This window comes from Lepidochelys kempii, chromosome 7 (assembly GCF_965140265.1).
Source record: "Lepidochelys kempii isolate rLepKem1 chromosome 7, rLepKem1.hap2, whole genome shotgun sequence".
In the NCBI taxonomy this organism is placed as follows: Eukaryota; Metazoa; Chordata; order Testudines; family Cheloniidae; genus Lepidochelys; species Lepidochelys kempii.
The window spans coordinates 109,596,099-109,610,981 of NC_133262.1; the positions used below are offsets into that span (position 1 = coordinate 109,596,099).

The 14,883-nt window shown below is 38.7% G+C and overlaps 1 protein-coding gene across 4 annotated transcripts; it reads right to left on the reverse strand.

Annotated features, from left to right (window-relative positions):
• DENND10 (DENN domain containing 10) lies at positions 1-14,527 on the reverse strand. 4 transcript variants are annotated; one of them, XM_073354228.1, is made up of 9 exons: positions 14,374-14,527; positions 11,655-11,851; positions 8,967-9,046; positions 7,633-7,769; positions 7,283-7,394; positions 6,790-6,890; positions 3,886-3,993; positions 2,636-2,730; positions 1-1,877 (listed from the first exon to the last, which is right to left on the reverse strand). In XM_073354228.1, the coding sequence occupies exons 1-9, from the start codon at positions 14,417-14,419 to the stop codon at positions 1,701-1,703; spliced, it is 1,053 nt and encodes a 350-aa protein (XP_073210329.1). In that variant the 5' UTR covers positions 14,420-14,527; the 3' UTR covers positions 1-1,700. The 4 variants fall into 4 exon arrangements, with proteins under 4 accessions (XP_073210329.1, XP_073210328.1, XP_073210331.1 ...); XM_073354227.1 differs by having other exon boundaries at positions 7,621-7,769; positions 14,374-14,526; XM_073354230.1 differs by lacking the exon at positions 11,655-11,851 and having other exon boundaries at positions 7,621-7,769; positions 8,971-9,046; positions 14,374-14,460.
• Positions 14,528-14,883: the final 356 nt, after the last annotated feature.

The window sequence follows — 14,883 nt, forward strand, 5'->3', positions numbered from 1 at the left end:
TAAATATTTCTATTATTTTATTGTAATTTAAGAGCTGAAGCCTGTCACTTGATGACCATGACTATTCAAGCACAATTTACATGAAATACACAGGGCAAGGGGTTCAGGGAAAAAAAAAAAAAGATCATGTTTTATAGGCATAACTTTGCAATATGTATAATTCCTGAAGTGCAAAATTAAGTTTCATTTGTTTTCATACAAAAAACATTAGAAGGAAAGGTCTGAGACAAACAATAAGGAAATTTGCAACTAAAGCGTCTCCAAGACTGAACATAAAATAAAATAATTAAATATCAAATATTTAGTTGGCAAATGAGAACTCCGCTTTTTTGTGAGTTATCCTAAAGCATGCATGTTATTTCAACTATATGTTATTTTAATAAAAGCTTGCATTTTTTAGAAGAATCCAGGGAAATAAATTTTCACTCTAACCCTGTAGTTATAGTTCTAGAGATGCTCAAGACCTGATCCAAAGCATGTTGAATGAACTCAATGGAAAGACTAACTTCAATGGACTTAAGGCTCAAGCCCTAACTGTGTTTCTTTCTATATGATCTTTAAACTTATCTGGACCATTAAAAAACACCCCTTAGGTTATACAAATGGAAAAAAGTCAGAGAGCACTGATATGCAAAACACAGTTAGTCTCTAAGGTGCCACAAGCACTACTTTTCTTTTTACAGTCAATATGCCGTTCCTTTAAAAAATGCTTCTGTGTCTAAACTAACTGCAAAGTTTCTGTCTCGTGTAAATATCTGAAGTAGGATTATACACCCCTCAAAATAGGGGATTGTAGCAGTAGTTCTCTCGGACTAACTGCAATAAGTAGCTATTTTATATATAGATACCTAATTCCTTATCCATATTCTAAAATAGACTTCCTTACAATACATAAACAAAAATCTTTCTCAAATTAATATGGTTTGTATATAGTTAATTATGAGTTCTTACAGCTTCAAGATACCAAACATTCAATTTTTAATAGTATAAATATGGATTACTAAATTTTTTATTTTAAGTATAAAATCTTTATGTAAAACCACATGCTACACCCATCTGTGCAAAGGCCAGGAAAAAAAGTTCTATTTTTCGTATAACAAAAGCGCTACTGCAGAACTTTTTGACTGGTTTCATAGACATTTCTGCAGAAACATTGGATGTTTGGCTCAGAAAGTAGGTTTCCTTACAAAGAATTTAAGTTCTTCCCAGAAGATTACAAAACAAAGTTAGTTTCAGACTGCTTACTGAAAAACTGTTACTTTATGGCTATGCAACAAGACAAACAGGTATATTTTTACTGCTCTAACCATTTTCCAGTTTTCAGTGTTACTTTCAGTGTATCGGATTTCAATGTGTTTATACTAGTATGTCCAGTTCTGTGAAGTTATAGTACACCAGGAGTAAGGAAGAAGATTTCAAAGGCACAAACACAGGTAAGGTGCCCAACTCAGGTTGTGTTTTTGAGTATCTGCCCTTGTGTGTATAAAGTCAGAGTCAAAGAAACGTAAAAAGACTAGAAATATTTCCTAATGTGTAGCCGCATGTTCCAGGTCAAATGTCTATATTTTGCATTACATCATTAAAAATGTAACATTTTCTTTGCTACCTTTAATTTTTTATATAAGTAGCAGATAGTCATAGTTTTATGGCAAAGGGAATAGTTTCATATTGGTCCACAACATTTAAGTGTATCAACAAAGTCATATCTTAAGCATTTGTTCAGCAGCTGCTAGATGATAAAGAAAGTTTTCTGTAGCTGGTGGATATCGCTTTTGTTTTAGGGATTCAAAGTTAAGTGTCGGTTTCTCACCATCATCAGAAACTTCAGTAAATGATGCCAGATTAGTCAAAATTTCCTTTGTCTTCAGTGAAATATCCTTAAAATAAGAATAGATAAATAAGCAAGCATGAATGCAGTACTAGGAAAATTATTTAACATTATTAACACCTCTGTATAAGATACTAACACAAATAGTATACAGAGGAAATAATTGATGCGTTCTGACCAATCTGCCACTTAAAAAAAAAAAGAAATTTGGAATATTCTTTCTTCAGATCTGATCATGTGAGATGCTGAACATTTAATTCAGGGATAGCTGGGAGTTCTCAGCATTTCACATAATGCCTTTATTTCAAAATTATTACCGCAATGCAATTGTGTAATAGCTAACAGACTCTATTGGTGTGGGAACAAGGGAAAAAACACAGCATTTTGAAGCCCAATCTTAAATCTGAAGAAGCATATTTCAGGGTTTAAAATGTTAGTTATGAATTTTCCCAAGAAGTTATAGTATAAGTGAAGCAAATAACTGATTATAAAATCGTATACCATTGTAAAATCATTTTATTTTAATACAGTTAAATATAGTCAAAGGAGTGTCTGGAATTATTTCAACAACATGAAGTGCCAATACACTATGTTTTAGTTAATTTATTTACATACCATTATAACCAGGTCATGATAGCAGAACTATTTTAAGAATTTCAATGTATAGTGGTATTTATAAACTAGAGATTGCAATAGATCAACTGACTTTGGGGGAAGCAGGGCCTGGCATTTCATTATGGTATTTCTTTCTTTTTTTTAGTAAAATGTTAATGAAAGGAGAACTTTAAACATAAACTAAGGACTAACCTTAATGACTTGACTATCTGATTTATCTGGATCTTCTGCAGACTGAACAATGAATTGACCAATTTCTTTGTGCAATTTTCCCATTGTCATTGCCTCTGGGAGAGTAGAAAAAATATATCATGCATTCATTCTGATCATCTAACCAATCTAGAACATAATATTTTGCACATATAGCACCCTTCATCCAAAAATAGTAGTAGCAGGTCACTAGCATTTGTAACAATGGCACCTCTCACCTTTACTCATATGCTCTCTTTAATGGAGCTTCCTGAAAACATTTATGTAGGAGGAAGAATAATAGGACCACCTATAAGAACTTTTCACAAAAATGTACTTTGAACTTTATCATATTTTCATGTATTCCCATCACATCTTCTTTATTGCTTTTGCTGGGATAAAATTAATATGCAGAGGTACAATTAGACAAAATATTTTAGATCCTACAATGGCATTACAGATAAGTTTACTGCTAGTTTCCAGAAAGTATGCTGAAGTTTTTATATAAAGAACATAGAGTAAAGATAAATCAAGGTTAACCAAGATTAGGCTTTTTTCTTTATACTTTAAAAATAAGAGCTGATAAATATTTTAAAGGATTGTCATGAATTTTTAGTAGTGAAATGTGCAAATGCATTTAAGTGACAAACTGTCATCTGGTAAATTGATGGCAAGCCAAATTATGAGTGCTCCTCATGATCTGTATCTGTCATTTGACATCCATGGAGGAATTAATTTGTGCATTTTTAATAAAACCAAGTTAAGATTTCCTACTGCTCTAAAGGTTTTATCCTCCATGCATTGAGAGTTTTGCAAGCATCATTTCCCCTTGATCATTAGGAGGAGATAAAAAACCCAAAGTTCAGTGGATATGAAAATGGGAAGAGACATTTATAAGGGCTTAGTCCTGGGCTGGATCCAGAACCTACCCATGGTTTAGAATGTAACTTTATGAAAATATGAAATGTTTCAGTCACGTGTTTTTAATTAAGACTCTATGATTATGCACAAGACCACCCTTCTCTAATTCCTTTACTTCGGCATTTATACATGATGACATTATGGCCCAGATTCACCAAAGATCTTCCAGGCTCCCAGTTGGACTAGGAAAGCTCTAAAGTAATTGCTCTCTCACAACAAGCCTAGAAAAAGGACCAATATTTTGTTGAATCTGGCTCTATGTTCACAGAGTTACAAAGCAAATACCACCACCCTTCGCCAAAACAAAACAAAAACAAATGCTGCCAACCAACCTTTCGCTTGCTGGGAAATGGTAATTTCACTGTCTGCCAAATTCACATACACATCATATAGATCCGGTCTATTGCTCACTTTGGAGTCTATAAATCCAGCAATGTAACCTAGGTGGTAGAGATTTACCAAGACAAATTCTGATTAAAAACTGAAAAACAGAAGAGATGTAGTGTAAACTAAAATCTCTTAAAATTAAGGACTTGATCTAGCACCCATTGAAGTTAATTGACTTCTTTGGGCATTTGATTAGGCACGTAGTGTATTTTTTGACTTATGGAGTTTAAAATTAAGAACAAAACACTATATGTAGTAAGGAAGATTATGTTTTCAGTTTCAAAGCTTTCTTGCTACTCAAAATATTCCAAAAAGTGACTGTATGTTCACTTTCCAAAGGTGAAATACATGAAGGTCTATAACAGTGGTCACCAACTGGTCGATCCTGGAGACTCTCCCAGTTGATTGCGATCTCCGGCCATAGTGGTGCAGGCTCCCTGCCTGCCTGCTGCAGCCCCATGCAGCTCCCAGAAGCAACCAGCATGCCCCCGTGGCCGGGGTTGGGGGGGCAGGTGTCTCCACACACTGCTCCTGCTTGCAAGCACCGCCCCCGCAGCTCCCATTGGCTGGGAACAGAGAGCTGTGGCCAGTGGGAGCTGCGGAGAGGGGCAGTGCACAGAGCCATGTGCCCCTCCACCAGGGGCCGCAGAAGCACGTTGGCACCTTCTGGGAGTGGCATGGCCACATGGTGAACTACTGGCTGGTGGGCGGGTGGGTGGCCTGGCTCGTGATGGGGAGAAGGTGCCAATGTGCCAGACTGGGGCCGGGGCTAGCAAGGAGCTTGTCTTAGCCCCGCTGCGCCACCAACCAGGAGCTGCCTGAGGTAAGTACCCCACAGCGGGAGCCTGCACGCCAACCCCCAGCCCTGAGCCCCCACCCCATACCTCCTCCTGCACCCCAAACCTTCTTCTTCACCCCAATCCCCTGCCCCAGCCCTGACCCCCCTCCCAGAGCCAGCAACCCGTACCCCAGCACTCTACCCCAGCCCAGAGCCACATCCCTCACCTACTCCTGCACCCCAACCCCCTACTCCAGGCGCAGCCCAGAGCCCCCTCCAACACTCTGAACCCCTCAGCCCAGAGCCGCACCCCCTCCCGAACCCCAACCTGCTGCCCCAGTCTGGTGGAAGTGAGTGAGGGTGGGGGAGAGCGAGCGACAGAGAGAGTGGGGGATGGAGTGATCAGGACGGGGGCTTCAGGGAAGGGGCGGGGCCTTGGGGAAGGGGTGGGGTAGATCCTGGGTTGAACTTAAATTCAAAAAGTGATCTTGTGCGTAAAAAAGTGTTGGAGACCACTAGTTTATACACTAAGACTCCATTAAGGTGCCCTTAGTGGCTATTTGGGTCAGGAATAGGACGGTAGTGGCAGCAGAACATTTTCTGATTTACAACATGCTAGCTAAGTTCATCTCAGTATGCCTTCCATTATAGCAGCTGTTCTCCGTGGAAGTGTGGTTACTGATTTTGATGAGCTGAGGTATACACTAGTGGTAAAATAGTCAAACAAACATTAAAAATACTTGTTAACTATAACACTGATTATCTGAAAGAGATGAGCGTGAGGAAATTCAGTGTTAAGAATACTGCTAAATTCTTCATTCCCTCTGTTGTGTCCAGTTTAGGGGGGGAAGGTAGAAGCTTGAGGTCTTTTGATCTATTGTATAACCTTTACACTCAATAGAAATCACAAATCAGACTCTTATAGCTTGTGAAGTCCATTTGTGACTATAATAAACAGCCACCAACTGACATAGTGGAGCACGTTCTGAATAGAATTTCAACCTTTAAAGTGAATTGCTTCTTGTTAATTTAAGTGAAATACCCACTATTACTTTGAGTTACTCTTTTGTAGTTAAAAAATAAGAAAAGTTAATCATTAACAATGTACATGCTTAGAAGATAATTTTATTTGGGTTGAAGGCATGTTATCAACCCCTCCTGTAACACTGCATAATTCCTTCATTCCATCTGACCCAAAACAACATCAAAAGGAAACAAGCTCACATCCCTACCTCCTTTTTAAGCTATTTTTTTAGGAAGTTAATAAGTTTACAAATACCTGCCATGTAAATATCAGAAATAAAATAATCATCACAACAATTAGTTTTTGTTTGAAGAGACATTATACAGGAATCTAGTCTATTTAACAGGATGTTACCATATTACAGAGTAAGCATCATTACAACACCTATGTCGTTCCTAGTGATTTTATTAAATTGAGTGAAATCTCTATGTAGACATATATTAAATATATGTATCAAATGCTACTATTCAAATTGGTGTATTAAATTTTTCTGTAACCACAACCTCCCATATTTTTTTTTAACCATTCCCCAATGGTTGGGCTATTTTTTCTTTTCCCAATAGGAGGCTACGAATAGCCAAGCAGCTTCTAGCAGATGAGAGATTAAGTCTTCATTTCCTTTCGTGTGACCATTTCCACTAGGAGACCCCAGAAAAATTACCAAAAGATTATTTGGTAATAACTATCGCACAATTTGTGATATTTGGTTCTGGACTACATTCTCTAATGACTGGCTCTATCTTCTTAATAAGTAAAGGAAATCATTTACAGTAGCTTTGGGGGGAGGAGGAAGTACAATCCATCTGGATGGAACCACCAATAAAAGTATTTATCTGATCTTTAATTTAACATAAAACACATGCTTTTTTTCAAAGAAAAAAATATACAGTCTAACTTCTATGACAGATTTAAAGAATTAAAAATCCTTAAAATGAATTTATGATGGAAATAGCAACAGATTTTCATGACATTATTGCTAAAGGATGTTGCTCCAATACAGATGAAATGAACATTATGAACAAAGTTTGACTGATAATTTAACACTACCTGTGCAGGTCTTTAATGCTTCCAGTTCATCATCATTTAGATGAACATACGAATGAAGAATTGACCAGTCCTGTCGATGCCACACTAAAGCAGGTAGAGTCCTAAGGAAATGAAGTTAGCATTTGAAACTAAGTATATATTTTTTTGTGCTTATAGGTGGCTTAGCACTTCATATTGTAAAGCTTTAGAGAGAAATATCAATTTTGTGACATTAAGAATCTCTTGTACATGAGAGCACACATACAGACATACACAGAGAATTGAGGGTCCTTATATCATTGGTGGTAAGTAGAATCATTATTTTTATTGGTATCCATTCTATTTTTAAGGCCCCAGTTCAGAAAAGCACTTAAACACATACTTTGGTTCCACTGAAATCAATGGGACCTAAGAACATGTTTAACTTTAAGCATTTACTTTAGTGCTTTCCTGAATATAGATACTTTCCAGAATCAGGGCCTAATGCATTTTTATTTACGGGTATGTGGTATACCTGGTAAACTCCTGGATGACTTCTATTCTTGGGTGATATACAACAATTCTTTTCTTTAACATCAGTGCAGTGAATAGGATAACTGTTTCCATACCAAACTGAGATACTATATCTACGAGACAGAAAAGAAAGACATTATGGTATCGCAAGTGTATCTTCTGGCAATACTTCTTTGATGACAAGTCACCAGATATCACTATATTCAGAATATATATGAACAGTTCATATTAGTTACTTATCTGAACAGAATTTGGAACTTGATATATAAATCTGTTTTATGTGGGTTTCATATTTAAATAAGATATAAGTAAGCAGTTGACTATAGATTTATTTTTAACCTTTGATTGAACCTGCAAGGTAAGCCTTTCGGGCATCAAAATCTTTGCTGAGGAAAGATCCATTTTCTTCACTCTGGCAGATCCCCTTTGTAAGAACTGCAATGTAACTCTCCATCATTTTAACTGGACTCCCATGCTTCAGGTAGATTCTGCATTAAAAGAGTGAAAATATTTAGTTTTTGTCTATGATGGTGTGAACAGTGCAGCTAGGTATATGAAAAAGGTCATGGTATCACCAAAACACTGATTTGGAAGAATTCTGATTTTAAGACACATGATTGATGTTAGTTTTAAATACAATAATAAAAAGCCATTCAGCATGTGCACAAAAGCTTGCCTGTTTTTTTGGATCTATGATCAACTCATGTTCCTATTACGATTTCCTGTTTCACAAGTGAGTGGGAGCTATAGTTTCAGTATAAAACTCAAATTAAAAAAAAAACAAAAACAAAATATTTGTGGATTTATAGAAGATTTGTTTTGTGAAAGGCAAAACTCCTCATATTCTTCATTTGATTTTTAAATACCGATCATACGATCAGTTACCTCATGACTATCAAAGAAACATTAGCAAAAAAGGTACAGCTGACAGAAGACTTGCTGTACGCGAGACAAATGCAAAGACTCTCAGTCTGTCCCTTGTACATAGAAAAAAGAGACTCTCCTCCCTCTTAATATCCATGTGTTAATCATTTCTCTTCCTCTGAGCTTTAACTACTGGTAAGTTTCCCCTGGGAAAGGAGAAAGGCATTCAGATGTAGGGACACAGTACCTAAAGCTTCAAACAGATTTCAAAAATAGCATTGTAGATGTTTCTAAGTGCCAGCTTCCATTTTAGTTTCCCTAAAAAGCCACTGTCACATTTATTTTTAAATTCAACTATAATTTTCAGATCATTTAGAAAGACTATCAGTTTATGTCAACCTTAATAACCTCCACCTTATAAGATACACACACACACACAAAACAAGTCACAGCCAACCTAAATAGTTTACGCAACAGTGAAACAGAAAGATCACAGAGGCTCTTTCAGTATTTATGACATTTTTAAAACATGTTACTGAAAAAAAAGCTGTGAAAAATGAAGAATTTTATTTTTATAGTAACATATGTTGAACATTTGACTATGTTCTTAATTTTATCACATGGACACAGAATAGCCAGTTCTACTTAATCACAGACCTAGAATTTATATAGTTGGAATAACGAATCATAATACAGAATCCCAGCAAACATTCATATTGTTATAAAACATGCATTGTTCGACAACATGTATTGTTCACCCTCCCAGTTTGGCAAGACCTAAGTATTTAAACATTTGCACTAAATACAGCTTTTATACAGACCTACACAATATCCTAGTGAAGGCTGCATATTTCTCCGGGTTAAAATCTTTGGCAGTCAGAACAATAGAAAAGTGAGTCACCTGTCCAAAACACACAAAAAACATGCACGTTGTTTTATATACTTCCATTTGAATTCAGGTAATGTTTATATTACTAAATTTAATGCAACACCCATACAAGATATTACAGTACTAGGAGTGTGCAAGACAGCTGCAAATCTCATTTATACACAGGAAAAAAAACCATAGCTAATGGCTTCTGACTTGACCCGCTTTCACTGAGTTGGCATTATCAATATTTGGTGGATTAAATGCAACAAAAATAAAAAAACCACCCCTAAACATGAGACAGTTACCTCACAACATCCCATTAACCTCATACTGCAGATATGATAGATTACAACAGAGTGAGTAGAAGGACAGAACCATGGTGGGGGATGGAAAGGGTGGGAGAAGGATAGGAGGAATCACCACATTGGAATGCTTTTTACTTAATATGGAATGCCACAATACTACTAGGCTTACAACAACTTATTAAGGGACCTTAATGTCAGAGTATAGAAGAAATGAAAGTGCATCTGCAATATTTCAATTATTAGTAATAGAGATGAATACATACACAATTCAATCCTTCAGAAAAACACAATAAATCATGTACCAAAATAGAGACTTTGAATGCTAAGGTACATTTTAAAATAGACATATATTTGAGCAGAAATGTAGAGAATTCAACAATGAAAAACCTATTATAGCTATAAATAATGAGTGAGATATAACAATGCTGTTCAAAGACTAATTTTACAGCCTGGGTCCCAAGCATTTATGTCTGCATTTTTGTAATATCTAACAAACTGTGCAAAACCCTTTCCATTGGACATATTAGAGATCGCATAAGATGGTCAGAAAATTGGGTGTAAGTGGCAAAATTAATCTCTTACACTCTGAGGGGAAAAGAAGGGGGGGGATGTAATAGGAAAAGGGATATTTACAGCCAAAAAAATAGACAAGTCAAGGGAAATTCTACAAAGTCTATCCTTCAGTGATGAAAACTGCTTAAAAACAAACAATGTAAGATAAAGCAAGGATATGCACAGTGTTCCTTCCTGCCTATATCTTTTACCTAATATCAGCCTATTCCTTTCCAAAGCTTCCTATACAACTACGTTCCTCTACATTGCGTGGAGTAGCCTCCCTGTTTTCATACACCAAACAACTACTCCTTTTGTGATCCAAATAATCAGTCCAAATCTGCCAGGTCTATCACCTTCAATCTTCCATTCTAACAAAATTTATTCCATCATAAATTCTATTAAAACACCCCCAAAATTAAAATCCATGATGCACCCAACTTTCTCCTTTTCATAATTACATGGAAATTCCCCTTCTCACCTTTTATCCTCCTCCATTTCTTTACTACTTTTCTCCCCGGAATGACCCATGTCCGTTATTCTTTTGTTATTTCTTGGGTCTAACTTCAAATTGCAAGCGCAGGGAAGCTATCACTAAACATATCTAGGATTAACATGAATAATAATAAAGTTTTCCATGTCATTACTTTAATGACATTACATTACATTACATTATGACCATGCCACAGAAGATATCCTTAATGCTTTAGGAGCCAAATTCACCCATAAGTGGAAACTGATGCAATCCCATTGATTTCAAAGGAAGTTGCATCCTCTTACACTTCTTTGTACCCAGCCACACCCCCTTTTTTGCTGCTCATAGAGAGGCCAAAGAGGGAGTATATATTACACTTGTTTTGCATACACACAGAATACCAAACTGGTATAAAGTACATTAATCTGCTACTCACAATTTTTGCCCAATGACTTCAGTAGGAAAGGACTACCAAGAATCAAGCCCTATTGTGCTAGCAACTCTACAGACTTCTTTCAACCTCTATTGCCAAGATTTAGCATCATACTATACATGTGATTTTTAGGCAAAATTCCTCATTGTTTTTCAATGCGAATTTATGCTTAAAAACTTGTGCCAGGAAGTGGCCCTGAGCTTTTCCTCCTCTCAAATATTTTTAATTTGTGTGAAAAACAGTGAATTTTGTATTTATTTTCCAGCAAGTGGTTATAGTGTATTTCAACCCCAAAAATAATCTGCAAAAAATAATTTTAAAAAGTTCACAACTGACGAAGACCATAAAACATACTCAGAAACTTTAAAAACTGCAAAATATGGGTCCAATCCTGTAAACACTTACTCTTGAGCATGTGCTTGTTCCTGAGAACAACCCCATTCTTTCCACTAGAACTGTTCCTCAGACCTTCTTATCAACTGCTGGAAATGGCCTACCTTGATTATCACTACAAAAAGCTCCCCCCTCGCCCCCCTGCTGGTAATAGCTCACCTTAAGTGATCACTCTCTTTACAGTGTGTATGGTAACACCCACTGTTTCATGTTCTCTGTGTATATAAATCTTCCCACTGTATTTTCCACTGAATGCATCTGATGAAGTGAGCTGTAGCTCACGAAAGCTTATGCTCAAATAAATTTGTTAGTCTCTAAGGTGCCACAAAGTACTCTTTTTCTTTTTGCGAATACAGACTAACACAGCTGCTACTCTGAAACCTATTACCAGTAGTAAGTACCCCAGCTAGTAGTCAAGGATTTGGAGAACTAGGCCCCAAAACACTGCTTTAGACTGCTTTATTAGTGATTCAGTCCCACCTTTTTCAAGACTGAAGAATCTTGAACTTCCACTGTTGTGATATAGAACCATGATCTTCTATACTGGCCAAATACAAAGGTGTGAAGCAGTTTATTTTCATCTGTAAGGCAGCATTTTCTCAGCAATAGATCCCTCATTTCAGCTGTGGTGGAAGGATAACACCATACCCACAGAGTATCTCCATTGGTGTCTTTTTCTATGGTGGAAAGATGTTCACTGTGAGAATGCCAAACAGCAGCAAGGAAGTAAATTGATTGGTTAATCAGATCTGTTTACTGGAATCATCTTAACATCCCATTTTACACTAACTAGATCAGTATCCACTCATGCCTCGACTGCTAAAGTTGTCTGTTAGAGCTTCTGTTATTAACTTTTATTTTCAGGTATTTATAACATTTTGTTGGAAAAGTCTGCTCTTGGCATGCAAAGTTCCAGCCAGCTGAGGCTTGTGAGTATGTGGAAAAATAAGAATTGTAGTTTTCAAAGGTGCTGTCCCCAGTTATGCAAACTCTTGCACATTTACTTAACTTTAAGCATGTAAGTAGTCCCATTGACTCCAATGGAATTATTTAACTGCTCAAAAATAAGCATGCACATCAGTGTTTATAGAACCCTAAATTGCATCATTTAAAATCCCCATCATTCAAACTGTCACAATGCTTTGAAGTGGTATAGCATCTTTAACTGTTTATTGTTAAACTAACAGACTTGTTTGGACTATGAAATTATCAATTAGTTCTAAATGGATAAACTCTCTCATTAACAATACTTTCACTTTGTATTTCAATAAGTAATAACTAAAATAATGGCATCTTATATTTATATGGCATCTATATGCTATAGAATGGGTTCGTTATCTGTATGAGAATTTATAGACTTCATTCCCAAATGAACCACCACAAATGTACCAACCATATGCCAAACGTTGCCTTCAGATACCTCCACATATTTCCAATGGCTTGTATCAGAGGGCAGGTTCTGGCTCTTCTGCATGCAGGAATCATTTCATCAATACATGCTTTAAAATAAACTGGCATAAATAACAAAAACAAGCAACACTTGGGACACTTATGATGCTATCCAATGCTATCTCCAAACGTATTGTATACTGAGAGGCAGAGATATGTTGTTAGCCGCACTTTTATGGATGGGCAGAGGGCTACCTGTTGCTGGGCAGTTTTGGGGTTCACACCTCCATTATAAAATCACAGAAATGTATGGCAGGAAGGGACTTCAAGAAGTATCGAGTCCAGCCCCGTGCACTGTGGCAGGACCAAGTAAACCTAGATTATACATGAGAAATGGTTTGTCCAACTTGTTTTTAAAAGTTTCCAATGATGGGAACTCTACAACCTCCCTTGGAAGCCTATTCCAGAGCTTAACTACTCTTATAATTAGAAAGGCTTTCTTAATATCTAACCTAAAACTCCCTCCCAGGTTAAGACCATTACTTCTTGTCATACTTTCAGTGGATATGCAGAACAATTGATTACTGTACTTTATAACAGCTCTAACATATTGGAAGACTTATCAGGTTGTGTCTCAGTCTTCTTTTCTCAAGACTAGTTTTTCATGCCTAGTTTTTCCAGCCTTTCCTCATAATTCAGATTTTCTAAACCTTTCATCATTTGTGTTGCTCTCCTCTGAACTCTTTTCAATTTGTCCACATCCTTCCTAAATTGTATTGCCTAGAATTGGATGCAGTACTCCAGATGTGGCTTCACCAGTGTCAAGTAGAGCAGGACATTTACCTCCTGTGTCTAATATACAATACTCCTGTTAATACACCCTTGAAACATATTAGCCTTTTTTGCAGCTGCGTCACATTGATGTCTTGTTTCATTTTGTGGTCCACTATAATCCCCCAGAGTCTTTTCAGCAGTATTACCACCAGTTATTCCCCATTTTGCAGCTGTGCATTTGATTTTTCCTTCAGGTTAACTACTTTGCAGTTGTCTTCATTGAATTTCATCTTGTTGAATTCACACCAATCCTCTGATTTTTCAAAGTCATTTTGAATTTAAAACCTGCCCTCCAAAGTGCTTGCAACCCCTCCCAGCTTGGTGACATCTGCGACTTTTATAAACATACTCTCCACTCCATTATCCAAGTCATTAATGAAAACATTGAATAGTACTGGACCCAGGACTGATGCCTGTGGGGCCCCACTAAATACTGTCTCCCAATTTAACAGCAAGCCACTGATAATTACTCTTTGAGTACAGTCTTTCAACCAGTTGAGCACCCATCTTATAGTAATTTGCATCTAGACCACATTTCCCTAATTTACGTATGAGAACTTCATGCAGAACTGCTTCAAAAAAGCCCTGCCAAAGGTATGTAAGATGGACAAAAGAGAAAAAGTCCCCCCACCCCACGGTAGGTTACTACCCCAGGCCCCACATGTGAAGGAGAAAGGTTAGGGTGGTGCCACAAAGAGTGAGAACTGTTTGATGGGTGCTACCCCCCTACCCAGGGGTGCTGAGAGCCATTTAACCCAACTGTAAACCCTTCGAGCCAGGGGGTGCAGCAGCACCCCTACTTCCAGCACCTCTGCCCCCACACCACCACAAGAGCCCCACCCTCAATTCCAGGGGCAGAGGGTCCCGTCAAGGAGCTGGAGCCTGGGGCTGGGCGCGGGGCGTCAGCCCCTCCCCAGCACAGAGAGCTACCCTGGGGTGGATGCACCAGGGGCAAAGGGCCCAGCGGTGTCCTTACCAATCAGCCCCACGCCTAGCAGCAGCTGAATCTCCGGCTCTGCCATCTTCCTGCTGCCCGGCTCTGCTCGCTTCCGCGCCCGGCCCGAGCGCACCAGGCCCGGCCCGGCCCTCACCCCCTCTTCCTGGGTCCCCTGCAGCGGCTGCTGCCTGAGCGCCCAGGCCCTGCCCCGCCTCAGGCCGGCCCCGCCCGCAGTCCTGGCGCCGCCTTCGGCTCTAGGCCCGGCCCCGCTGCTTCCCCGCCTCCCAGGCCCCACGCAGGGCGCAGACTCGACCTCGTTCGTTGGCTCCCGCGAGTAGACGCCGGGAGGATCAATGGGTCGCGGCGCAGGGGCTGCCCGAGCCAGGGCTGGGCTTTTCCGCTGCTCGCTTGGCTGGGGCCGTCTGAAACCGTGTGCGCTGACCGGGGCCCCTCCAGCAAGCCGGGCCTGGCCTGGCCTCCCGGGGCCCCTCCGGCGGGCCTGACCTCTCCCCCAACCCGCCCCCCGGGGCCCCTCCGGCTGGCCTGACC